At 41.1% G+C, this 25,940-nt stretch overlaps 2 protein-coding genes across 2 annotated transcripts; one reads left to right on the top strand and one right to left on the bottom strand.

The window, feature by feature from the left end:
- The first annotated feature begins 564 nt into the window (after positions 1-564).
- SEC61A2 (Sec61 translocon alpha 2 subunit) lies at positions 565-16,296 on the top strand. The gene is made up of 12 exons (XM_027639548.1): positions 565-825; positions 2,311-2,378; positions 6,157-6,222; positions 7,675-7,753; positions 10,134-10,265; positions 10,404-10,513; positions 11,113-11,266; positions 12,239-12,399; positions 13,443-13,640; positions 13,844-14,035; positions 14,173-14,249; positions 15,206-16,296. The coding sequence occupies exons 1-12, from the start codon at positions 819-821 to the stop codon at positions 15,390-15,392; spliced, it is 1,431 nt and encodes a 476-aa protein (XP_027495349.1). The 5' UTR covers positions 565-818; the 3' UTR covers positions 15,393-16,296.
- A 1,494-nt stretch (positions 16,297-17,790) lies between these two features.
- Positions 17,791-25,468, bottom strand: NUDT5 (nudix hydrolase 5). Its single transcript, XM_027639550.1, has 9 exons — positions 25,312-25,468; positions 23,156-23,223; positions 21,983-22,035; positions 21,234-21,341; positions 20,673-20,768; positions 19,560-19,661; positions 19,151-19,159; positions 18,399-18,452; positions 17,791-18,135 (listed from the first exon to the last, which is right to left on the bottom strand). Exons 1-9 carry the CDS (start codon positions 25,372-25,374, stop codon positions 18,026-18,028), a joined length of 663 nt encoding a protein of 220 aa, XP_027495351.1. The 5' UTR covers positions 25,375-25,468; the 3' UTR covers positions 17,791-18,025.
- Between the last annotated feature and the right edge of the window lie 472 nt (positions 25,469-25,940).

Below are 25,940 nucleotides of genomic sequence, written 5' to 3'. Positions count from 1 at the left end.
GGGCAGCCCAATCCAATGTCTAATCACCCTTTCTGTGAAGAAATTCTTCTTAATGTCCAACCTAAACCTCCCCTGGTGCAGCTTGTGACTATGTCCTCTTGTCCTGTCGCTGCTTGCCTGGGAGAGGAGCCCGACCCCCACCGGGCTACACCCTCCTGTCAGGGAGTTGTAGAGAGTGATAAAGTCACTCTTGAGCCTCCTTTTCTCCGGGTTAAACACCCCCACCTCCCTCAGCCTCTCCTCATAGGGCTTGTGCTCCAGACCCTTCCCCAGCTCTGTTGCCCTTCCGTGGACACGCTCCAGAGCCCCGATGTCCTTTCCCCCTGAGAAACTACCACATCCATCCGCCGACACGGGTGGATTGGGGTATTAATAAAACACTCCGGCAACAAAACCACTAAACCTGTGGTTTCCACATGAACACTGCTGCACCAACAGCACCGAGGACACCTCCCCAAAGCGCCTGGGGTCCGAGAAGTGTCGAAAGAAGGACGGGGAGCTTCCCGCCCTCAGGAGAAGCCGAGGTGTGGCTGTGCGGGGCCGCCCCCGCCCCTCGCGGCGCGCGGAGCACCCCGGGAGCGCCGTCCTTCTGCTCGCCGGCTGCCCGCCCGCAGCCTGATCCCCCCCGGCGCGGCCATCCCGGCCCGCTGCCCGCCCATCCCGCTGCCTTCGCCGGGGGAAGGGCGCGGGGGCCGCTCCGTGAGGGCGATACCGCCCCGGGCGGGGCGGGGAGGGACGGCCCGTCCGCAGCGCCCGTCACGTGACGGCGGCGACAGCGGCGGGGACAGCGCCGGGACCGCGGCCGGGCCGCCACCGCCATGGGCAGTGAGTGCGGGCACGGCCGGGGCGGCGGGCACGGGGCCGGGGCGGCGGGGCACGCAGCGCGGGCAGGACAGGGGTGATGGCCGGGGAGGCGCCGCCGTGCCCCGGGTGCCGCCGCAGGCAGGGCCGGCGCGGCGGGGACCCGCTCCCGCACAGGTGCGGGGCTGCCGGGCACCGCTTTGTGGGGGGGTTTATTCCCCTCTAGCCCTGCCGTATCTGTCTGTATCTATATACACACTGTGTGGTTTATATATAGTGTGTAGACTGTATGCTGCATACACATACATGTGTGTATATAAGTACCTGAAGGGAGGGTGCCGAGGGGATGGATCCAGGCTCCGCTCGGTGGTGCCCAGCAGTAGGACAAGAGGCACCGGGCAGAATCTGGTGCCCGGGAAGTTCCACCTGAATGTGACGAAGAACTTCAGTGCAGTGACCGAGCACTGGAACAGATTCCCCAGAGAGGGTGTGGAGTGTCTCCCTCGCTGGAGATATTCCAGAACTGTCTGGACACAGTCCTGTGCCATGTGCTCTGGGATGGCCCTGCTGGAGCAGGGGAGCACCAGATGACCCAATGTGGTCCCTTCCAGGCTGACCCACTGGGATTCTGTGTTCAGGTGGAGCTGTGCACCCTCTGTGGAGCAAAGTGCACCTTCTGATGAGCTCTCCGAGGGCTCCGGATAGGGAGAAAAATGTCACAGCAAAGTGTAAATGTAAACGTGACATTCCGACCCAAATGTTACTTACAGTGTAATAAACGAATTCTACAGTGTAATAAATGTATTCTCTCCGAAGAGGAACTGGTGGTTGATTTCTGTAGCTGTCCCAGTGTGTTGGGGCTGGGAACAATGTCCAAGTTTTGAAGGACAAATTTCTCACCAGACGTGTGCTTTGATTTTATATTTTTTTTTTAAATTGATTTCATTTTTCTTTCCAGAAAAAGAGCTTAAACTGTTGAGCTTTTTTGTGTTTTTAAAGGAGAAACTGCAAAGAGAGTGCTAAAATAAAATCCCCTGAAGTTGTGTTCAAAATAAGTGTTCCACTGATTTAAATTACATTTTCTAAATGTATGTTAGCAATTGAATTATTTTTTCCCAGCTAAATACTTCTCTAAAACACAAGATTCTAATCTCTACATGGGTACTTTTTCATGTCAGAGTCCTTTGTTTCTGTGTTTAACTAGCACAGACTGATACTAGGTCACTTATTTTTAGATGGAATACAATTTAGTTCACTTCTGGTGATATATACAGTGCCTCTTCTTCTCTAAAATTATTCCAGCTGTGGAAAAAGGAATGGGTCAGTTCTGATTAGAACAAGAATTCTCTTTCACCTTTTTGCCTTGTTTTCAACTTGTTTTAAGAGGGTATTAGTTCTCAGACAGCTTTGGAATCTAAATCAAGTTCTGTGAAGTTTTATAAATGCATAAAGGTTCATTAATGTATTTCTCTCTCTTATTTTGTGTGTGTGTTTGTTTTTCTGGAACAGTAAAATTTTTAGAAGTTATTAAGCCATTCTGTGCAGTGTTGCCTGAAATCCAGAAACCGGAAAGAAAAGTGAGTGTCACATTATGTTCTTTTGTTGGTTCACAGATAAGAGAATGTTGTGATGTTCTATCCAAGCTCTAACTTTAACACAGAGAGTGGGCCCTAAATTAGGACATATTCTTTGGAGGAGGGGGAACCCATGTTAAGATAAAAGATTACCATGTTGATGAATTCTTAGCAGCTTTTTCTTAAGTTGTTCCCCTCAGTAACTATGCTAACTAATTATTTCTTTTTAAAAATATCATTTCTAGACCGAGTTTATTTAGTTTCAGCTCCATGTGACTTGATCTATTTTAATATACTAAAACAGAATTTTCAAGCTTTATTTTCCTGTGGATACCAGCTTTGAGCTGGCTTATATATTACTTTGAAAAGGATTACCCTGTAATTCAGGAACCACAAATTCAGTTCTTCCTTTCCCACGTATTATTTCCTACTCCCATAGCTGTGATTCACCTTGCTGAAGTGGGAAGGTGATGTGTGATACAGTTCAGATAACTGCTCCCTATTCACTTACTGGATGTGACATTTCTCTTTGACCTGAAGTTCATTTACAGCTCATTTCTCTAGTCCTCCAGCCCTAGAAACTCCTGCCATTTCTTGGCACATTTTCTAGATTAAAATCAGTTGATTCCTACAGATCATAAAGAGACCTGCCTTCTCCAAAAAACCCCCAACCAAATGCCATTTTTTACTTCCAAAACTCAAGTACTCAAGCAAGTACTTACTGCTCGGGTGACAAATGTTCTAATCAGAGTAACAAATTGAACTAATATGCATTGTTGTGACTTCCATGAAAATTCCTTTGGAGCTGTATGTTGGTTTTTATATTCTTACAAGGAAATGCTTAGCTGGGAACATGACACCATCCAAGAGAATCCTCTTTTGTTAATGAGACATTCCTAAAGGTTAGGATTGGATGCAGAGAGGTTTATGGCAGTGACCATAGCTGAGCCTGCTGGATTAAACGGAGAAGATACAGTAAAAACTGATGATTCTGCCTTTCTGGAATTGATTTTTAGAAACATTGGGATCTGTTTGTTCCATCTGTCTTACCTTGTTGCTTTCCAGCATCTTCCAGTCTTGGGACAGATTTCTACACAAATTATTTAGCTCAGACAAAGGTGTTTTCAGAGCAGGAATCTCCAAAGTAGAGCCTGTGCCAAGGTTTGGATGCACCAGGTCTGGATGGCAGGTCCCCATGTTTGTCTCTGCAGTGGTGAACCATGGTGCAATCTTTTGGGTCTGATTTATGGCACATCTGTGATTAGCAGCCATCCCATTTCTGTCTGGTGAGGTGAGTGAGAAGAGAAAGCTGAAACAAATCTACAGATCCCGATGTTTCTGTAAAGCTCACTGACAGGTGGTGTTTGCCTGAGAGGAAGAGGAGCTTGGTCTGTCCTTGCCCTCCCTCAGCAGATGAAGGATACCTAGAAAGGTGCCAAGATTCCTGTCCTCTCTATTTGGGTCACTTTGTCTTTGCTGCTATGTGGGTCCCTGTCTAGACAATGGCTGCCAGTTGCCAGCTTTGTACAAATTTGAAGTGAAGATGCAATTGGGAACATCTTTCCCAGGCAGAAGAGCCCTTTGACCACTTCAGGTCACGTTCCTTGCATATGTGTAGTCTATCAAGTGACTTGGGTCGTTTCATATAACTGTAATTCTTCGTAATTTATTGTTTCCTTGCAAGCTGTCACTGGCAGACATGATGAGTGATGGTTTTAGTGGATGGGTTAAGGCCAGGACGAGAAATGAAGATAACCAAATAGAAGAAGACATCTGTTTTCATTAAACCTGTATTGATTGTTAAGTGAAGATGATGTTTTGATTCAGTTGGGCTCTCATTGAATCATTTTGCCATTATTGTTGATGAGTGAAGTGGTTTTTTCTGCCTCCAGGGAGTGTTGCTTTTGTATTTTGGCCAACTTGATTAACAGAAGCGATTACTACTTTTGTAGTTACTGGTATGGGTTCACATTTCCCTCATGCACAGATTTTCTAAGTAGAACACCCTGTTCAGAGCACCAAGGTGATGGTGATTAAGTCCCTTCATTTTCACACGATTTAAGGAAAATGTCAAAGGAAGAAAATGTCCAATTGAATCAGATCAGATGGTGAAATGTACTGTCCCTGTGCTTGTTAGCATTTGTGGCTGGAATATTTCGGTACCAGTCTGTATTTTGCTGTTCCTGGCATATGGATTTGGATGCTTCCTTTTTATTTTTTGTCTTCTTGACTCACAGAGGCTGTTTTCCTTGTGAGTAACTGTGATTTGGGTGATGCACAATTCCTCTAATGCTCATATTCACCACAGCTGTAGGGAGAACCAGAGCAGTTGTAGACCTTGATCGATGCCTCCAAAGCCAAGGTTAACTGTGAGGCTGCAGAGCTAATTTGGTTAAGCATTTTTGGTTTTGGAAGTCTGTGCTTAAAATCTGAATTGTGGAATTCAAGACAGCCCTTGGTAAAGTGGGTCAGCACTAACACAAGGTATTGTTTGGATTTATTTGCTGCTGTCACTATTTTTCTTTTTATAACTTCGTACTGAAGTATTTTTAGCATCTGCTCTCTTTTAAGAGTGAGGCAGTATCAGTAAATAAATTAAATTACTTGGGTTATTTTGCTTCTAAGTGTGTGGTTTCACTTACAAAGAGGTAACTACCTTCTGGGGTTTCTTTTGGATGAGGAGCTGTGCTGCTGCTGCGTTGGTTTGTAGTTTCTCATTTGTGGGTGTTCAGTACCTACAAAACCAGGCACTAATCCTTTATCTTGTTGCTTTTCTACAGGCAGATTCAGTGGTTGGAGGCAAAGGGTTCCAACCATTTCTGCTCTCTCTCTCTTACATTTTAGTTCCTGTCAGGTTGTAGTAGCTGCTGTGCTCTTGCCTACAGTGAACACACTCATCCTAAGGTTTACAGTCTGTGGAGGAGAGGTGGGAACTTGAACCTAATGCTGCATCTCAGCTCTCTCTGGTCTCTTCAAGTGCATTTCCTTCTGTCTCATGCTTTGAGTAATTCTCTGGTTCAAATTTAAATCTTGTGATTCTTCTCTTCTTGCACCTGGCACTAGTTGGAGGTGCCTCAGATGATGTGACCCTGAGATTCTCTTCAGTGAATTAGTGACTAACGATCATTGATCTGGCATTCTTTTTAAAATAATATGTACTCCACATCAATAAAAATATCTTGGAGGGAAAGAAAGTCTTTAAAAATTATTTTGTGCTCTGTGTCTATGAACATAATGGTGAATTTAAGCTTCCTCTAACATCCTTTGAAGAACTTAATTCTAAATATTTTGAATTGCTGTCCGAAACTTACGGTTTTTCTGGGTTTTATCACTTGTCTTCACAGCAGTTAAATCTCTTTAAAAACTTAACAGTGCTTTATTTAATAACTTCCAGCCCTACAAAAGAGCCTCCAATCTGTTGTAGCCCAGAGCACTAATCACTGAAGATAAGTTTTTTGCATTAATCTTTCATGTTTGTTCTGGTATGTGTACCGGGCACTCTGTTGCTTTTCTGTAAATACCCACTGTATTAGAATACTATAGATAAAATATATTCTACTGACTGAATGTCACTGTGCTGTCTGCCAGATCCCACAAAAATTATCTTTGCCTCTCTCTATAATCTGAAATGATATTAAAAATTAATTCCAATGAGAAATGATGCCTTCTGGTTCAATATCTTTGCACTGGGCTCTGAATGATGCAGAATTTAGTGCTGATGTGAGAGAGCAGTGAAAGTTCTACCCACAGTGAACACGTTCATCTCCTCTCTGTCCTGCAGATCCAGTTCAGGGAGAAGGTGCTATGGACGGCCATCACACTCTTCATTTTCTTAGTGTGCTGCCAGGTGGGGACCAGTGTTTTCTGTGTTCAGAGATCGTGTGTTCTGTGCATGCAAAATACACTAAAAGTGCAAAAAGTTCTTGTTTCACGTTGACCTACCCAGTTTCAGTTATGTATTTTTATGGCTAAGTATTTAAAGTTCAGTTCTGATTCTCTGAAATAGTCTTTGTTACTGATTATGTATGTTTTCAGAAACTAATGCTTTTGATTTAGTCTGAAATACAAAATGTTCTTTTCTTGTAATAAGGGTCCTATCAAATGATGGTGGTGGCTGCAGGGTAAACAGCCAATCTAATTATTTACTGAGCAGCATAAACAAACTGAGCAATTCGATGCATTGTTTACTCTTTCTTCATAGCTACATTTAAATTTTAGCAGTGACAAGTGTGAAAATAAAATTAAAGTGACTGTTTTTACCGAATTCCTTCTGAACAAGTTGATGGATTGTAAAGATGGCAGGAAAATGTTTTTGTGAGGTGGTTTATGCTGACATTTAGAAGTTGGGTTTTTTTGTGACTGTACTGGTAAAATTGTTGGCTAAAACCCCCACAAAATGCAGGTCTGTGTAAACATTTATGTGATCTTTATTACTCATAGTTGTAGGCGTTCCTAGAACCTGTGCTTGGGTTGTAAACAGTGGAGGTATTTTTGATTTTCTGTAAAGAATACTGAAGAAAGTGAGAATCCATGTATTATTACCTGATCTATATATTTTTAGAACCTCTTGGAAGATTTAAAATGGACCATACGTTTCAGAATTAGGCTTTTTAGCTTATATTTATTAATTCCAGACTGTGGAGCAGTAGTTTAACAGTTTTTGTTTTCAGCTCTGAAGGACTGTTTTAAAGGCTAAACCCCAGATCTTGTACCTACCTGTTTTTTGGAAGGAGGAGGTGGAAGTGACACTAGAGCTGGAAGATCATGTAGTTTATCTGTGTTTACTAGAAATAGATATATGTACAATGAGAATTTTGAACATATATGAAAGGTTATAGTAGTTGAATAAGGAAAACAGGTGGTGCAGATCAGAGTTTTCAGGAATTCATCTATAAGATTGCCTGGGTTCCTGAGGTACTCTTTTTGTGATTAAGAAGAGTTTTGAAGAGCTCAAAATCCCTCAATATTGACATACAGAATATTGGAAGCTTTGTATGAACTTCTCTAACTTTGACAGTTCCATATGGGATATTTCAAAACATATTTCCAGCTATAGAACTTTAATATTTAGACTTCTTCTTTCTAGAGGTTTCTACTTTTTCCTGTAGAAGGGTCTTAGTTTAGTCCTCTGAGTCATATCCCAGTTGGAGGATTAAAATAGATGGTGTCGGTACTGCTGGTTTAATTAAAAAAAAAGGATATTAAACAATGTAACAGTTGAGTCATTGCATGTCAAGATGTTTGTACTAATGCATGCTAATTGTGTGTTTCTGTTTAATACTTGTGTGCACTTTGACAGATCCCGTTGTTTGGAATCATGTCATCAGATTCTGCAGATCCCTTCTACTGGATGCGAGTCATTCTTGCGTCAAACAGAGGTTAGTGGGTTATTCCTCTCTCTGTTTTCTGTCAGGATAAATAGACCAGGAGAAAAACAGTCAGCTCTTAAGTGTCACCCAACCCAGATGTCATTGTGAAACACATTGTAACATTCTTAACACAAATGTAATTACAATTGGTACTCGAGGAGTACTTCGCCTTAGGAGTGGGATTTCTTTTGACATGCAGATGAGATTAATCTTGATTCTCAAGTTTTGGGATGATTCTATTTAGGATTATAGAGCAATCTCTTTCTAATTAATATTTGGGACAGGGAATGTTTTGGCTTTCCAGTTAGGAGCAGCACTAATATGCAATATGAGAGTGTTGACTAAAAAATACCTTATGTGTGTGAGTCGTTTACACCTCATAATAGTTTGGCAACATTATGGGTGAGTAATTTTTTCATAGGTGGGAAAGCTAAAAGCAGAGATCATTAGACATGAATTTTAGCAAAACCAAACTAAGTTTAAATTTTAGAGTAGTAAAGTGGAACCCAACCAAATCTATAAGAAGACTCAAACAAATGCTAGAAGTCTGAAACTTAAGATGAGTGACCTGTCATGCCTGACTCTAAATGAGGACACTGATCTCATCTGTAGCTTGGAAAATTGGCTGGAAGTAAGAAAATCAGTGGAACCCTCTAACCTGAAGGTACTGTTTATTTAGGAATGGCAAATTTTGGCACACCAGTGAAGATAATAAATTAAGGTAAATAGGTTTTCTGCTTCAAACTCTGCTGCAGAATTTGCACATAGAAGTCTGTGTCTCACTAGCAGTGTATGATACTAAATATGCTGCCCACTGCCCAGACAGAAGGGTAACAGTGGCCAAGAAAAGACCATAAAGACTGTGAAAACAATAAAAAGTAGGAGTGGGAAAGTGAATTTTCATTTAAATAAACTGACTAGAAGTCATTGGAGGATGTGAGATAAAGGCTTTTCAACATCCTAATTTTCTGGCTGTTGGAGGAGTAGAGATTTCCATGAGAGATGATGTAATATATAACATGTAAACTCTAGGATACAAGTATGAAAGAACTAAATTATAATAATGCCTTTAATGCTTTCGCATTTTACATTTTGATAGCAGGGAAAAAACTTAAAAAAAAAAAAGGGAAAAATAATTGTGTGATGAGGCTTAAGGTTTTTTAAAAATTCAGGCTGAAGTGAGGACTCTGGTAGTTAGACAGCAATGAAAAGAAGGCTCCAGACAACAGGGGAGGTGCTCAAAACCCCTTTGTGAAATTCAGATCATTTATTAAAGGCTCTTCAGAAAATTAAGCTGCAGAGGGATAAGAGGGAAAACCTAATGGCTTAAGAACTGGTTGAAAAGATCAGAAGAAATGTCTGAACAGATCTGTAAGGTGCCACAAATAGAATATTCCTACTTCTTTTCATCTTCAGTAGGATGTTACAGACCATGCTTCCCCTGTCCCTGGTTCTCTTTGAGACTTTACAAGTCTTCAGTGGCTAAATGGTTGTTTATTAATATTTTTCTGAGTAATTTGATGATGGAACACTACTGCACTAGACATGAGTTGCACTTAAATGTACAGAATTGAAAAGAATTGTGAGCTGATTCTTTTGGATCTGCTTAGTGGATATTGTGACTTAACATCAGAAAAGAAAAGGTGCATTATTTGGGTCCTTTGAGTGACCATGGAAAAAATGATGACCAAGTAATTTGATCTGGCTTAACTAAATATTCAACTTGTAAAATGTGTTCTTACCCAAACTTTTTTTCTTTTAAGTTCCAGCTTAAGAAATGTGGGAAGTTTGATCACTTGCTAATTCTAGTTGCTTAATTTTAATCCACATTTTCAACATTTTAGTTTTGCAAGAGTCTTCAGATAAGAGAAAACTTTCTGGTATTAGCTGAAGGACAACTTAGGTTTCAAAAAGTAATTTCTTGGAATGCTGTGGCTCCAGAAAGATGATATGGAAGAAACATTCTGTATTGAGATGGGCATTATCAGACATTGTGGATCTGCAACATATTTTTGTGACCTGCAAAATTAAACTTTGGGAAAATGTGACAGTTGAAGCACTGGCAGAACAAACAACCAGGGACAAGGTGCTGTTCAGTGGTTGGTTCCTTGAGGATATGCCAAAAAGCTTCATTGTGCCTTGGCCTTTAGCATGATTCCACAAACATATTTGTAGTTAAAAGCTATATGCTGCCTTCAAGCTTAGAGATTTTAACCCAGCAGTGTTTTGTGAGGGGATAACTGTCTTTGTTTTGTCATACCTGTACAGGACTGTGCATGTTTGAAGCATTGTGAAGAATATTCTTTACATGTCAGAAACCTTTCAAGAGACCTAATTCTTTAGGAGAGGTACTTGAATGGCAATTGTGTTCATTTTTCTTCCTGCTTAGGTACCTTGATGGAATTGGGTATCTCCCCCATCGTGACATCGGGTCTGATCATGCAGCTGCTGGCAGGAGCAAAGATCATTGAAGTTGGGGATACTCCAAAAGACAGAGCCCTTTTCAATGGAGCTCAGAAATGTAAGCACTGCTCCAATCAGAATTATTAAGCATATTTTTATTCTTGGGAAAGCAGCCAAGTGATACTAGAAATGAGATTTCTTTGGTAGGTGACTTCAGCAGATTTTTTTAAAGGATTTGCTTTCTCTCTTGTTTTAGTATTTGGGATGATTATTACCATTGGGCAAGCCATTGTGTATGTTATGACTGGAATGTATGGAGATCCTGCTGAAATGGGTGCTGGAATTTGTCTTCTTATTATAATTCAGGTTTGTAATGAGCTATTTTGTGTGTAACTGAGACTGGTTAGATACAGTGTAGCTGGAAGGAAAAATCTTTCTAAATCTGAGTGACTTCTGTTTATTTACTTTTAATGCTATAAAGCATCATCCTTTGTATCTGCCTAGAAATGAGAAATTCTAAATATTTCATAAAGGAGGAGAAAGCTGGGATATTTAATATCAAAAGTATTTCAGATAGGAGTGGCTGCTTAATTGAAAATACAGGAATCAGTGGACTTTGAAAGCAGTAGCTGCTGTTCAGGGCTGTGGAGGATTTCTCACTAAATGGCACAGGTGCAGCTTTGAGACATTCTCCTGTAGAACAAAGCAGTAAATGCACAAACTTAAACATTTTCCTTCAAAAAGTGCTTACTGAGTAATCTGTTTGCTCCCTCTGCATTGAAAAGTCCCAGGGCTCATGGCCAGGTGAGATGTGCAGGTGGCAGAGTTACTGCACAAATGATATTTAGATGAAAAACTTAATGATCCCTCTCCAACACGATGAAAATACTGAAGCAGGGAATTAATACACAATTCTTGACTTGATTTATTCTTGTTTCTGCTCAGTTTTGTTTCTCTTCCCACAGCTGTTTGTTGCTGGTTTGATTGTGTTGCTGCTGGATGAGTTGCTGCAGAAAGGTTATGGTTTGGGGTCTGGTATTTCCCTGTTTATTGCTACCAATATCTGTGAAACCATTGTCTGGAAGGCTTTCAGTCCCACTACCATCAACACTGGCAGAGGTACGTGTGCTGCTACAGCTACAACGTGTTTCAGTGGGTGTATAACTACACATGAACTATCAGATGTTGGTTGGATGGCTATTCAAAAAAAGTTTTAATGTGTGGTGATTCACTTCTGCAGCCAGTTGTCCAATTAACACCGAAGATGGAAATGTTGTCTGAATTATGTGAATATTAATAACCTACAAGTTTGCCTTTGCTCATTTGGATTGCAGAAGTTGAAATGGGACTGGAAGGCCCTTGAATGAAAATTTTTGGATTTCCAAACTGAAATAGTCTCGTTTTTTAGCATCATTTAATCCATAGAAGAACATAGGAAATGTTGTACAATGCAGAGAGTTGTTCATGTTCCAGCTGTTGTTTGGGGCTACGGGACACTTTTGTAGTTGGTGCCTGTGAATTACTTTAAGCTGGTTTGATTCTTCAGAGGCTGCAATCTCTTCAGTCCTCAGCCAGTCTTTGACAACATCTGGTTGTCCTGAGACCTCTGAAATGACACGTTAAGCTACAGCTTGTCTGCATTAAGAAATTAACTAGTGACTGCATTCATTTGAAATCCTGAGCCGTGCTTTTAGTTTGTTTTCATTTGCACCTGATTTTCAGTAGTTCTGTTGCATTTTATTACTGCTTTTCTAAAGTTATTTTTCTCCTCGTTTATTATTTCTTCCTTCCAATCATCCTCCTGCCCCCAGAAAAGAAAGGAAGAATGTATTCTTTCATGAATGTGACTTTTATGTTTATTTTGGTTTTTCTAACTGGGAATAACGTTTTGGTAGATCATTCTACATTCCATAATCTAAAGCAAATCCTGTATTGTGACATATTTGTTGTAACAGGATTTACGTCCTGTTGTACCAGATTGTTTATGTCATTCTTAAAATTTCCAGAAGAAAGGTTTTATTTTTTTGTTTGTTTGTTTTAATGTGTTTAACCTGTAGATTAAAATTTCTTTTCCCTTTTTGCTTCTTGCAGGAACAGAGTTTGAGGGTGCTGTGATTGCATTATTCCATCTCCTGGCTACACGAACCGACAAAGTCCGGGCTCTGCGGGAGGCTTTTTACCGACAGAACCTGCCCAATCTCATGAACCTGATTGCTACAGTGTTTGTGTTTGCTGTGGTCATATATTTCCAGGTAAAACTCCTCATAGCAGCTCTGTAGAAGTGCTTATGGACCCTGGACACTGCAGTCACTGGGAGAAGATGGGAAAGTTTAAAGCAGAGTAACTGAAGTGTTTTAGCTTTGAGTAAGGAGCTCTTTATTTCCAGTATTGTTATTTTAGAAACATTCTTCTGTGACAGCACAGCTGTTAAATTTTATAGCCAGGCCTACTGGTACTCAGTGTGTAATCTCACATTCCATTAAATGCCAAACACACTATGAGGGTATTTTTACTAAAAATGGCTTCTGGAACTGCAGTGGTTGCATCACACCAAGAATATGCTTGATATTCATCATTGACTTCAAAGAATACTTTTGGACAGAGCTGGAGAACTTTGCTTCTTTGGGGTGTGTATGACAGATTTGTTCTAGAAAACAGCCATGTAATTTATGCATAGCTTATTGTTTTTTCCCTGATTTTCTTGAAACACTTAGCCAGTGCTTCTTTGTAAATCTTAAGTATTTACAAAAATGGACACTAAAGGAGGATCCATATTGAGATTTTTTGTGTGTGTGTGTGTGTGTGGCTAAAATTTGATTTTTTTAATTTATTTTTTTAAGTTGTTGTGTCTGAGTGCTGGCAAAAAAAAAAAAAAAAAAAAAAAGAATTATCAGGTTTTCAAGTTTCAAGTCCATATGGTTTTTCTTGGGTCTGCTCGGAGAGGATCCTGCCCCAGAAAACAGAAGACACAAGAGCCTGCTGGTTAGTTCAGTTAAAAGCCATTACAGGCTTTTATCAAACCCTGTTCTATAAAAGGTATTTTGGAGGAGCATCATTTAGCAGATGAGAAATAATGTTTATATAAAAAGAATGTAATACAACCAAGCAGTAACACTTGAAAATCCTTAAAATTTGTAATCCAGACTGTAGCTGAAAGCCTTTGGGCTTTGCTGTCTCAGACCTTGCCCTCCTTGTTTATCTAGCAAGAACTCCGTGGTCAGGAATAACTTTGGGGCATACTGGGAATACCTTCTGTCTGGAAATAAACTTGGTGCATTGGTGTTATTTTCCACAGGGATTCCGAGTGGACTTGCCCATCAAGTCTGCCCGGTACCGTGGGCAGTACAGCAGTTATCCCATCAAGCTCTTTTATACCTCCAACATTCCCATCATCCTGCAATCTGCCTTAGTTTCCAACCTCTACGTCATTTCGCAGATGTTGTCTGTTCGTTTCAGTGGCAACTTCTTGGTGAACTTACTGGGACAGTGGGCAGTAAGTACTTATAAAATTATTTGTGTGTATTCCTGCATTGTCAAACTTTGGTATTTAACCAGCAGAAAACTGGAGTAATTACTTTTTAACATTTGTACATAAAAGCAGTTTTAAACCTGGAGGAGGAATTCCTCTATAAATACAGTATAGGAATGTGGGAGGTCTGTGAGAAATAACCAGCTGCCTTTTCCTTCCCCTCCCAGGATGTCAGTGGTGGTGGCCCTGCTCGCTCGTACCCCGTGGGTGGCCTGTGCTACTACTTGTCCCCTCCAGAATCCATGGGTGCAATATTTGAGGATCCTGTCCATGTAATAGTTTATATAATATTTATGTTGGGATCCTGTGCGTTCTTCTCCAAGACTTGGATCGAGGTGTCTGGCTCATCAGCAAAAGATGTAGGTGTTCTGCCTGTTTTCAAACAGTGCCCCTGGTTTAGAACGGACCAGCCACTGACTGATCAGTTGTTACCCTCACTAAATGTCAGGTGACTGTGAAACACTGCAGCAGTTTCATAAAATAATGTTTTTTGCAGGTTGCCAAGCAACTCAAAGAACAGCAAATGGTGATGAGAGGCCACAGGGATACCTCGATGGTTCATGAGCTTAACAGGTAAGGAAATGCTGACTTCCAGCTGTATGATTAGGAGTGCAGGGGTATTGTCAACTAGAATAGCTATTCTCAGAAAAATCTGAGACCTGTTTTCACTGCAAATGAGAGATTCTTCCCATATAGCTGTCTTTCCTAGTTAAGCACAAGATGTTATAGCAGTAGGATAGAGATAAACCTGTAGTGTCGATTTTTAGTGGCATAATGAGGGAATTTGAGTTGAATCTCTTCTGTGTTTGTAAAAGAAAGATACCTTGATTTTCACAAGTGTTTTGTTTATTACCATTACTGACCTAGCATGGCACTACCAAAGCTGTATTTTACACAGCAAGTAAAGCCTGCAGAGCTATATTGAAAGGTAGATTGATCCCTACATATTTAAGTCAAAGCAGTTACTCTTAGTCCTGTGGAGGTTCCATGGCACATATCCATGTAAAGTTGTTAAAACTGTGAATTGAAAAGCTTTGCCAGTGTTTGGTTATTCACACAGATTTCCTATCACTGAGTATTTATTTTAGTTTCTTCTGTGTTTCTACTGGAGGAGAGTAAGAGCTCATGGCAGGGTTGCATTTGCAATGCTGAATTTATTGCTTGATATTCACAGAATTACAGAATGGTTTGGGTTGGAAGGGACCTTCAAGATCATCTCGTTCCAAGCCCCCCTGCCATGGGCAGGGGTGCTGCTCACTACACCATGTGTAGGTGTCATCCCACAGGGTCCCATCCAACCTGGCCTTGAACACTTCCAGGGATGGGGCATCCACAACCTCTGGGCAACCTGTGCTGGTCCCTCCCCACTCTCACAGTATAGAATTTTTCTTCCTGATATCCGATCTAACCCTGCTTTCTTTCAGTTTATTCTAGTTGGTCATTTTCATAGCAGATATGTTGGTAGAATCCTCAGATGAAAATCCATGGTTGTGAATACCCTTTTCTTTCCTCTTTTCCCTCTGGTACAGGTATATCCCCACGGCAGCTGCATTTGGTGGTTTGTGCATTGGGGCCCTTTCAGTACTGGCCGACTTTCTGGGAGCCATCGGCTCCGGCACTGGCATCCTGCTTGCAGTCACTATTATTTATCAGTATTTTGAAATATTTGTAAAAGAACAGGCTGAAGTTGGAGGAGTAGGTGCATTATTTTTCTAGATGTCCAAATATTTCATGGTTTGTGTGGAAGGGAAGGTATTTTGACAACATGCGTCATTTAGTCGAATAATGCTCTTTTCTTTTGACTTGTTTTCAAGTGCTACGTGTCCCATTCCTGTCGTGGGCACTGAGCAATGCCTGTGTGCAGCATTAGTACCAGCTGCCTTAAGAATAAAGTTTACATTATCTTGTTTAAGTATTATTATCTAGTGTTGCCTGTAATGCTGGAAACAATTCATCTACCTTGCTGTTCAGACACTACAGTGAGATGGTAACATGTATCAGTTTGAGAGCGGTAAAAACGCCTTTGCACACAGCAGTAAAATGTTAATTTAATTTCCCTGCCCTTAATAGGAAAAAAAAACCCACCTGAGTTCAGATTGCCACGTGCCAGTATTCCTGACAAAATTTATTTGTACCTGTATTATACAATAATTTTTTATACTTTTTTAACTCCCATTTCCCCATCACTGAACTCAGCACTCCTTATTCCGTTGCGGTGTCTCCACCCAGGCACCTTTCCCTTGGCTCCAAGGGCGGGCAAGCAAACATTTTACCGCGGGCTGATACTCATCTCACCTGTGAACTGGTTCTGGGGTGGATTTGCTGCGTCCTGGGGCACGTTGGGCTCCTACCCTGGGCTCCTCTGGGACATCCTGGCAGCGCCTGTCACGCTGGCAGGGCGGCCCAGCAGTTCTGTTTAACCATGTACTTGTGAAAACTGTGCCACTGAAACTTCATGTCCACTTCGCTTTTGTGAGTCTAAAGAACAAGGCCTGGTTCCTGAAGCAGTGTGTTCATAGGAGGGAAGAGGGGAACGGGGAGTTCCTGCTGGAAACCTGTCGCACTTTACAGCGGCGATGTAACAACTGTGCGCGTTAGACAATAAACTTATTTAATTAAACTCTCTTGTGGGTCTTATCTGTGCCAGGTGTAATTCATATGCAGTTTTAGATCATTTCTAACATGCCTTGGTAGTGAAGTAGGTCTGGAAGGCTCCCTTTTTTCCTCTTTATTCTTCCTCTTTCTAGAATATAATTGATTGGGTTTCAGCAGCCTTAATTAAAAAAATCAAACGTCAAGATTCCTCCTTTTAAATTCATTGAGCTCTTCTGCTCTACTGTAATCAATTACTTTTTGCCTTTGATGTCACATTTCTTCTTTCTTCTCTCATGCTTAACTTGAAAGTAACTTTGTGTTGCTTGTGAAGGTAAGAAAATCTTAAGCAAGTTTTTTGCTTCTTTTCTGAGCTGGGAAGATCTCCCTAATTACTCATGCCTGTCCTCATCCATTTCAGAGGCAAGGCTGATACTGGTGTGTGTTTATTAAAACTCTCTGATCCTGACCTTTCAGCAGTGGTGGCTGTTTACATAATTAGAAGCAGCCCACTGTGTGCAGATGCACTGAAGGTTGGTTGGGAAAGATTTACCAAGAAGGGCTCAGACTGAGTGAAGGTACAGCCTGGATACACCAATGGTGGATGTTTCCTCAGAGAGGGAAAACTGCAAGGCTGTGCACTCTGGGGACATGTAAGTGACCTCAGACCTTCAGCAGGATCCCTGGCTGGATCCCACACAGTTCTGGTTTGCACTAGTGGATGGGTGTTGTCACCTTCATTGTCAGAGTCATTGTTTTCTTAGAGCAACAAACCAGTTTTTTCTTTCTGGATAGTTTGGTTTGGGCTGAGAGAAGGAAACGGCATCTTCAGGACTAAAATCATAATAAGAGGTTCCTGAAATTGCCATTTCAAATGCTGCAGCCAGAGCATGGACAGTGTCCCTGTGCTGCTGTCACTGCTCCTGTCACTGGGTTCCTGTCACCTCTAGTTCATAGAATCCCAGAACTGTACAATATCCTGAGTTGGAAGGGACCCACAAGGATCATCAAGTCCAACCCTTAGCCCTGCTCAGGACATTCCTGAGAGTCACACCATGTACCCCACAGTGTCATCCAAACACTTCTTGAACTCTGTCAGGCTTGATGCTGTGACCACTGCCCTGGAGAGCCTGTTCCAGTGCCCAACCACCCTCTGGGGGAAGAACCTTTTTCTAATATCCAACCTAAACCTCCAAACCTAAACTTCCCCTGACACAACTGCAGGCCATTCCCTTGGATCCTGTCCCTGGTCACCACAGAGCAGAGATCAGCACCTGCCCCTCTGCTTCCCTCATGAGGAAGCTGCAGACCACCATGAGCTCTCCCCTCAGTCTCCCCTTCTCCAGGCTGTTTGAGTTGTTTTGAGTGCTGCTGTTTGTGTGTGTGTGTGTGGGAAGAGAGTGTGGCTCTTCCTGCCACTTGCCTCCTTTGGAACATGTGGTACACACTAACCACAGTTACCTTGGCGTCTTCCTCGTACTTATCCACAAGTGCAGAAAATAATGTAGTGAGAAATGAGCTATTCTGAAAATTAAACAGTATTTTTATTATGGAGAGTCCGTCAAGGCTTGATAGAGCAGTTAGAAGAAATGCTTTTTGTCAGTTACATAATTCCAAATAAAAATATCAGAATCATTCCTGCAAATATTTTTTTTTTTGCTCTACAAGTAAAGCAAAGGATCTTGATTACAAGAAGAGTTGTGCTTCTAAGCCATCTGACTCGGGCAGTTTTCTACTAAGTTTCTCATTGTCCAGCTTTAGAACTTCATGAAAGGAACTTGGAGAGGTGTTTCTGTTGCACATTTCAGAGCCAGGGCGTAAGTGTAAACCCTGGCATCTACTGCAAGGTGTTCCTCTGCTACTAGTTCTGAAAACAAAACAAAACAAACCATGAGGTGCTGTTCAGACATCTCCTCTACAGAAATGTAAATCCTTTACTAAAATGAAGATGTGTAGCATTCCAGACGGGAATTCTCAATGCCAACTCTCATACCTGGTCAGGTCTCTCATGGCTTTTTGCTTAAGATACAGTATTCTAGGATGAGAAATGCCACGAGGAGCTCTGAGAAGAGAAGCTAAGGGGTGCCTGAAGCTCAATTTTGTGCATTTAATGTGTTAGAAAGCTCTTACCATCAATTCTTTGCAGTAGGTCGTTCTTTGGAAGTGAAATAACTTCCACAAATTCTAGGAGAGAAGAAAAGAATTTATGCACCCTTAAATCAGTGAAGAGGAGAGAAATTCCCCTCAGTGTCCTGTTCCTTGCAGCTTAGAAGGGGAACTGAGTCATCACCATCCAAAAGCTGTGAGCCTTCATGTGTCAGAAAAAGGTGATTAAATGGGGGAAGGCAGTGACTGGGGTCATTAAAAAACACATCTGGCAGAAAGAAGCTGGCAAACAGCTGCAAAAACAGTGTAGCTGACAGCTAAAAGGAGACCTTTTCCCTTCTGAGAAAGGAAAATACACGGCCCAAGTGGGCTTTTGATTGGCTTCTACTGATACAGGAATGGGTTGGAGATGCATTTCAAGATCAAATCAGCACAAAACAAAAGGGTTTGTTCATGATGGATTTGTGCTGGCTTACACCTCCCCTGTCTCTCTGAATTATTTGTGTTTGGGGTTTGACCTACAGCTCTCGTGGGTTCAGTGATCTGTATTTCCCGAGATGCTGCTGCTGTAGGTGCAATACTTGGAAAGATTAACTGATGTGATAACGCCCCACAGGAATTTTCATGTCTAGGCCAAAGTCAATCTCGGGCACATTTGATGAGGGTCAGGAGATTAACCAAGCACAAATAAAAACCAGTTTTAACTGACATTTTCTAAGTAAAACTTGGGATCTGAAGATCACGCTTGCCAATGGGAGCACAGTCATGTTACGTACCTCCATCATCTGCAAGTGAAAAACAAGTAGTAAGGTCAGGGATTTGAAACACACTAGAGTTTACAATTAAAAAGCATTTTGATAGCTGACTGATGCTGTAATTACTTCCAGAGCGAAGCTACAATGGAGAGGAGTATGTAGGTTCTCAAGTGCTCATGGCCCTCACTGAAGTTTGGCACCAAAATGTCTCCTTCTGGGTGTGCCAACAGCTGACACTTCACATCTGGGCCTCCCCAGTGAATTCAACATAGAGACACACTCTGCCAATCTAGACTGCTGGATGTGATTTTAAGGACCTGCAGCATCCAAATCAGCTGGGACAGAAGAGATGCAGTGATGGGGTCAATTCTTTTAAACCCATCCTTTTGTTATCTTCTCAAAATTTTCAAATGAGTGGTACAAAACTCACCAAGTTTTTGCTTAGGTCTCGTATTCTCAGCCTGATCTCCATTAATGATGACATTCACGATGTGTGTGGTGCTGTTTGACATACCTGGGTCCAAGCACAGAGCTGCCAAACAAGCACATGGAGAGAGTTTATTTTCCAAAGCAGGAGTCAGGCAACTTGACATTGTAACAAAAGCTTTCACAGAAATGTATCTGATACCACAGAACATATATTTGTCATACATTCTGTGAAAACTTTGCTTTCACGTGTTCTTAAATGTAACATTAAATTACAAAAAAAAAAAAAAAAGTAAAATTAAATGTTTCTGTAACTCTCAGCTCTCTTACAGATCCCTGGTAAGACTTGTTTTCAGCAGCTAAGTTTACTTTCCATTCCATAGACTAAAGATTTAACTATAAACTACCCCTTACAGACTTTTTCAGTCTATTGGATTCATCACCTTTGCCATCACCTGCTTCCACCTCTCTATCCTCAGCATGCAGTTGTAACCAATAACTGAGAACCAGGTCTCAACTGCAATGACATTGCCTTGAAATCATATCTAAGTTACCTTTCTACCTTGTCAAGTTTGATTTCTATCCTTGTTTTACCTTCATTTTATGTAGGAAACATGGGATTGGCAATAATCACATTCCAAAGGATCTCTGAATTGACTTTAATTATTCTCTCCTTCTTTCCAGTTGGAAAACCCGAGTCCTGTCACCTCCCCACAGCTGACAGGAGCGTCACCTCCACTCACACTGCATCATGCAGCTGTTTTTTTCTACCTGAGTTCTCAGATGCTGTTCACAGAAGTCCAGTAATTTAGATATTTATACTAAAATGCCAAATCACAGCTTGAATAATTGAGTTTTGTGTAGGATCCTTATTAATAGCAGTTTTCTCCCTACAGACATCCAACTTTCACTTCAGACCTGTACGTTTAGCAGAAGCTCAGCAACTGACTCACAAAAGGACCAAAGTTTCACTGATACAGCCATGAGATGCTGCTCTGCTAATCTATGTAGGCTTTGCTGCATAGATTTTACCTATGGTTTAAAGCATTTTAGACATTTAGAGTAGCCTTCAAAGACAGAAGTAGCTTTGGTGGGAAAATAAAAAAAAAGCAAAGACCTGGAGTACATTCAACAACTTCCCCCTTGTACCCAGTTTCTTCCTCCAGCTCTCGCAGTGCAGCACTTTCTGCTGACTCGTTTTCCTCAATGAGGCCTGTGAGATAAATAATATACAAGAATAATTAAAAGCCTACCACTTAACTGCAATACCCATCCCAAGATCTAATCGAGTGTTATGGAAGAGGTGAAACATCCTCACTACCCTGTATTTACAGAGGGATAAACTGAAGCATTAGGAAGGATTCCAGCTTCTGGATTCATCGTGCTGCTCCTCACATCCTTAACTGATCATCTACAGAATGATCAGTTCTACCTTCCCAGGAAACAGCACTAATATTCTCATGAGGGAAAGAAGCTGAATGCTTTGACTCCTAGAGAAAGGAGAAGTGGAGAGAATTTTCTCCAATTTGCTGAAACAAGCTCATTTTGTTTTCTTCATTATCAAATATTCCTATTTTGGAATAGCACACTGAGCTCAGCACAGTTTCCAGCTGACACTCTAAGCACATCTAAACAGAGTGAACTATATGTGACTCATCCTAATGTTTCAGTCACTTACCTGCAGGGAATTCCAAGCAGTAGCCATTGATTGGAGGCCTGAACTGTTTCACCAGGACAATGCAGTCATAGTGCAGAGTCCTCTGCAGCACTGCAATCACTGCTACTCCTGCAACAGCCACAGAGGACAGAGAGTCTGAGTACAACAGAAAGTGAGTATTTAGTGCTAGATCCAGAGAGGAACCCAAGCACTGCTACTGTGAGCATTGAACATTTAGATGCCTGCTCCAGAATCCTGAATGAGGAATTTGGGCTCCTTATATCATTTATATCAAGGTGAAATAAAAGCCCCAAACGGCATCTTCAAAGCATCCCAGCAAATGAGAGGCACATGTAGGATGCAAGACTCACTCTCAGCCCACCAACATCTAGGGAAAGGCTCTCCTGCCTGCAGAGACTCTCTGGAAGCTTCTGTATTGAACCTTCTACTATGCTGCTCTCATGGCTAAATCATGTTCCTCTTGTGCCCGAAGACAACCCACCAGGCTGTGAGCTACTCTGTATCAGGGCATCCATCATGTCTTTGGAACTGCTCCATCACCCTAAAGTGAATCCAGTGATCTTGGGATCTGATTGTTCAGCACTGAAGCTGGCATTTCATCAGCTCTGGGGTATAGCAAGCTCTGCTGAGCTACCTGTTCCACATCCTCATTCGCTCAGAAACAGCTCAGCTCTAAGTCTGCACTGTGAGTTTATCAGAACTTCCACAGGAAAAAAAATGCCACCAAAAAAAAGTCACCAGTGTCTTACCATCAGCTGTGACTCCCTTCTTGTTGCCAGTCCGCTTTACACTTTCCCAAGTTCTGTTTAACACAGAGAAAAGAACAAATGAATATGTAACTTGTGTTCTACCCTTGCTACTTTGATCTAAAAGCAAAATATATCATCCCATGGGGAGGCCTCATAAGAAAGCAGCTGGTCCTGGATAGGCCCTGTCATATACTATAAAATGTCTGTAGCATCATTTTATTTTGCCTTCTTAAAGAGGGAGAGAGAAAATAGTTAATTGATGATCGTTTAAATCACTAAAAACAAGGGAAAGGCATAAATGACTGTCACAGAACAGGCAAGTCTTATAAAAGTCATCTTGGAAAAGAGCAAAATAAAGCAATTTGTGTATAAAACATGTCAGATTTTGAAGTACAATTTTGTAACAAGACCATGTGAATTCCATCTTTTATCTTGCTCTTGCATAAGGTTTATAGGGTGAGTTATGAACTCTCAGCTCAGTTGCTGGAGCACATAAGGAGCACACAGGCATGGAAGACACAAGCTTCTCTCTCAACATAAGCAAAGGGATGAGTAAAAACAAAAAACCCCATCAGCAATATAAATCCTTCTACAGAAGCTCCAATCTTGCTACTTTTAAGAGGATATTTTCCTGATGAACTGAGAGGCACTAGAGAAAGATATCTGTCCAGAGTCTAACACATTAAGGGCAGGGAACTAAAGCCATGGTGTCACATCTGGATAAATACAGCAACAGTAAAGTGTACAAGAGAATTGGAAAGACATGATACTATACAAGAGGACATTAATTTGTCAGTAATATGTAAGATCCAGGACCATCAGCAGGGAAAAAGGAGCTCTTAATGAAGAACCAGAAAAGCCACAGGATGGACTGATTGCCATAGTCTAGAACTGCTTCTGTGTAGCATCTTTACAAGGAGCTGGAAGTGCAACATAATCCAAGGTTCAATGTGCCCAAGAGGATTTAGGAGCCAAATTTGATCCCACATGCCAGCACATCTGCTGGGGTGAGATTCCCTTCTCTGAACAGCAGGAATTCTAAAGGAACTGCACAGTGAACAGCTCTCATCTTGTGTGGAGTGATGGGTTTGTAATGCTCATGTTCTCAAGCCTGGGGCCAGTCTGCACAAGTGAGAACGTTACAGGAATCAGAAATACCACAGAGGCAGTTACCTGGTTTTCCCAAAGGGATCAGTGTAAGTTGTTTCTTCAAGCTTCAACCATTTTCTTTCTGCGATTACCTAAAACAAAGAATTCTTTGTTAAATACATTATAAGATTAATCCCAAAGATCTGGGGGCTTTTTGGGAGAAACAACACGACTATTTTTGGATTCTTTAGAGGAAAAAAATTTCAGCATCACAATACATGCAGGAATGTGCAACAACATTCCTGTTGCTAATACAGGAAAAAAAAAAAAACAAAAATATTCACTCTAAGTTCTTGAATAGGAATAGAAAATAGGCCCAAGAAAATAACTTTTCTTAATATTACTTTTATAATCAAGTTTCAGTGAATTCAGTGGGATTTTATGTACTGGAAAGTCCTCATTTTTTAGAAGGATTTTGCAAGAGTCACGTTTCAACTGCAAAAGGGTCTCTGGGCTGCAGAGACTTTACCTACACTGGTGCTCCTGAGTGTCCACTCAGCAGAGAGCACGGCCCAACAGCTGGGAATGAAAGACTGAAAACCAAACCATCCTGAAACTTTCCTTTCCCTGATCTCAGGTTGTGGCCTTGTGTAACTGCTGTTTTCTGCAGCTGTGAGACTGATACACACCTATCCTTTCAGGATTTCTGAGAGCTGCTGACTGAGTTCTTAGCATTAACACCATGACAAAATGTCTTTTCTGAGCTGAATGAGTTTGTTTTCCCTGTGATGTTTCCTCATTTTTTTATGTAATTCACTTAAAAGGGAAAAATCCCTAGGTATTAGCCCAGCAGTTTACTTCTTTTAATGTAACTTGGTTTAGAATGAGTTATTTATATTGCTTTGTGTATTACTTTGATGGGCAAAGAACATCTGCTTTGCTTACAACAGCCTGACTGTGTGTTCCCAGAAACAGGAGAAATGAAATAAAATCAGCTGCCACTTTCATGGAAGAAGGTATTCCAACATCAGACCACACAGTTACTGCTGAGTTACAGAACCCCTTCTAACAAAAAGGCTGGTGGCAGAGGCAGGGTAAATACTTCCCTGTATTAAGCCCACAAAATGACTGAAAAACCTAAATAGTTTAAAATATGTAGGATCTAATTATAAACTGCTGGTGACACAAAAAATTACAATATTTCAAAAGAGGATAACAAAGAGGCATTATGAAAAAAAACCCAAACAAACAACAACAAACCAAATCAACAAAACCACCAAAAACCCCCCACAAAAACAAAACCAAACCAAACCAAAACAAAACAAAAATAAGGAGAATAAAATGAAAATTCTGCCTCCAAGAAAACAGGTCTTAATAGAACACCCAAAAAGTTTCAAAATGAAACTCCTTGAGATACATTCATATTAAAAAAATATCCAAGGGAAAAGACATAAATATAATCTAAACAAATCTCTTATTTCCTGAAATGCTTTTGTACCTTGAAACCTAAAGAAATGACAAGACTGTGTTTACTCCACGGAAGAACAAATAGAAAAAACTACATTTGTGTTGTAACAACAGCGTGAGGCTGCTGCCAAACCTGCCTTAACACCAAAGATTAACTTTTAAGAATTCACTTGAGAGGGAACTGAAACAAATAGAGGCAGCTTAAATTAGGGTGAAAGTGCTCCTAATAAGCACCCAGAAGTACTTCCAGAATCCTTCCTCAGGACCTGATATTAATCTTATTACTTCCTCACCCATGTCTTTAGAACAGCAATTATCTAGATTCAAACCCTTTCAGAAAACATGAAAGGTGGTACAGTCCTAAATGTTAAGGAAATCCTTAGTGGTTCTTCTTAAAGGAACAGAAAACAAGGCTGAGTTTCATGAGCCACTGATTTGTAAGGTCTCTCAGAGGTAGCAGCATTATTTCTGAACATTGCAAACCTCCTGAACAGAAAATACAAGGATCAGATGCAAAATCTGAAACAAAAAGCAGCAGCTTAAAATACTGTAACATTGTACATTTCTCTCTCCCCGTTGATAATCTGTATGATTATTTCCACAAAATGTCACCCCTTTTAAACTCTCTGACCATCAAGTAGTGTTTTATCTATTGAAAAGATTTTTACAAACATACAGCATTTGCAGCACTTTGTACTCTGCACTCACAAACACTCTGATCAGTCTCAAATAATTATTTACAACAACACAGGTTAAACCCAGGCATTCTGTACCTCTTCCTTAACGACGAATTGTTTCGCTGTTTTTTTAACTTCTGTGGATCTCTCAGCTGCCATTTTCAGGAATGTCAGGCTTTCCCCCCCTGTGCAAAGTCCAGATATATATGAAACTGAGTCAATATTTGATCTCGGTGTAAAGTTAAAAGGTTCATTTCTGTATTCTAACCTAACAAATGTAGCTTGCTGGAGGAAGCCAGGGACGTGTGATGGCAAGTTCAGTTCACATTTTCGGCTCCACCCAATGGTTTCAGAGTCAAATAACTCAATGGAGAAACGTAAATTTGGATCAAAACCCTGACTGGCATAGTTGTAATAGTCCTATCAGCTGCTGAGTAGCTATGCTGGCCAAAGACACCCTTCTTAACTATTCAAATGTCAGACACACACACAGACAAAAATCATCCACTTCAGTCAAATTGTTTCATTCTGATCTGGGTGAAATGCTCTGCCAACAGTGTGTGGATAACAGGACCACACTCTCCACTGTGGAAGTGGAAAAAAACCCTTATACCAAGAGGATTTCAGTGGTGAAAACCGTGTGCTATTAGGAATCAGAACTAGAACCTACCCCCACCTTACACACATCACAAATAAACACGGACATGACTCGACCTGCCACCAAA

The sequence above is a fragment of the Corapipo altera genome, unplaced genomic scaffold (genome assembly GCF_003945725.1).
Source record: "Corapipo altera isolate COAL_440 unplaced genomic scaffold, ASM394572v1 1b, whole genome shotgun sequence".
Classification (NCBI taxonomy): Eukaryota; Metazoa; Chordata; class Aves; order Passeriformes; family Pipridae; genus Corapipo; species Corapipo altera.
The sequence above is the reverse complement of the archived record's forward strand: the minus strand, read 5'-3'. Positions and strand labels throughout refer to the sequence as shown.

What these genes read in the sequence shown, in the direction of transcription:
- NUDT5 (XM_027639550.1), bottom strand. Translation starts at nt 25,374, where the DNA reads ATGGCAGCTGAGAGATCCACAGAAGTTAAAAAAACAGCGAAACAATTC. An exon ending in CTGCTTGGAATTCCCTGCAG is followed by an intron (nt 20,769 to 21,233) that starts GTAAGTGACTGA and finishes TTTATCTCACAG; the next exon opens with GCCTCATTGAGGAAAACGAG. An exon ending in CCTACTGCAAAGAATTGATG is followed by an intron (nt 18,136 to 18,398) that starts GTAAGAGCTTTC and finishes TTTTGTTTTCAG; the next exon opens with AACTAGTAGCAGAGGAACAC.
- SEC61A2 (XM_027639548.1), top strand. An exon ending in TTTTCTTAGTGTGCTGCCAG is followed by an intron (nt 6,223 to 7,674) that starts GTGGGGACCAGT and finishes GCACTTTGACAG; the next exon opens with ATCCCGTTGTTTGGAATCAT. An exon ending in TTTCAATGGAGCTCAGAAAT is followed by an intron (nt 10,266 to 10,403) that starts GTAAGCACTGCT and finishes CTCTTGTTTTAG; the next exon opens with TATTTGGGATGATTATTACC.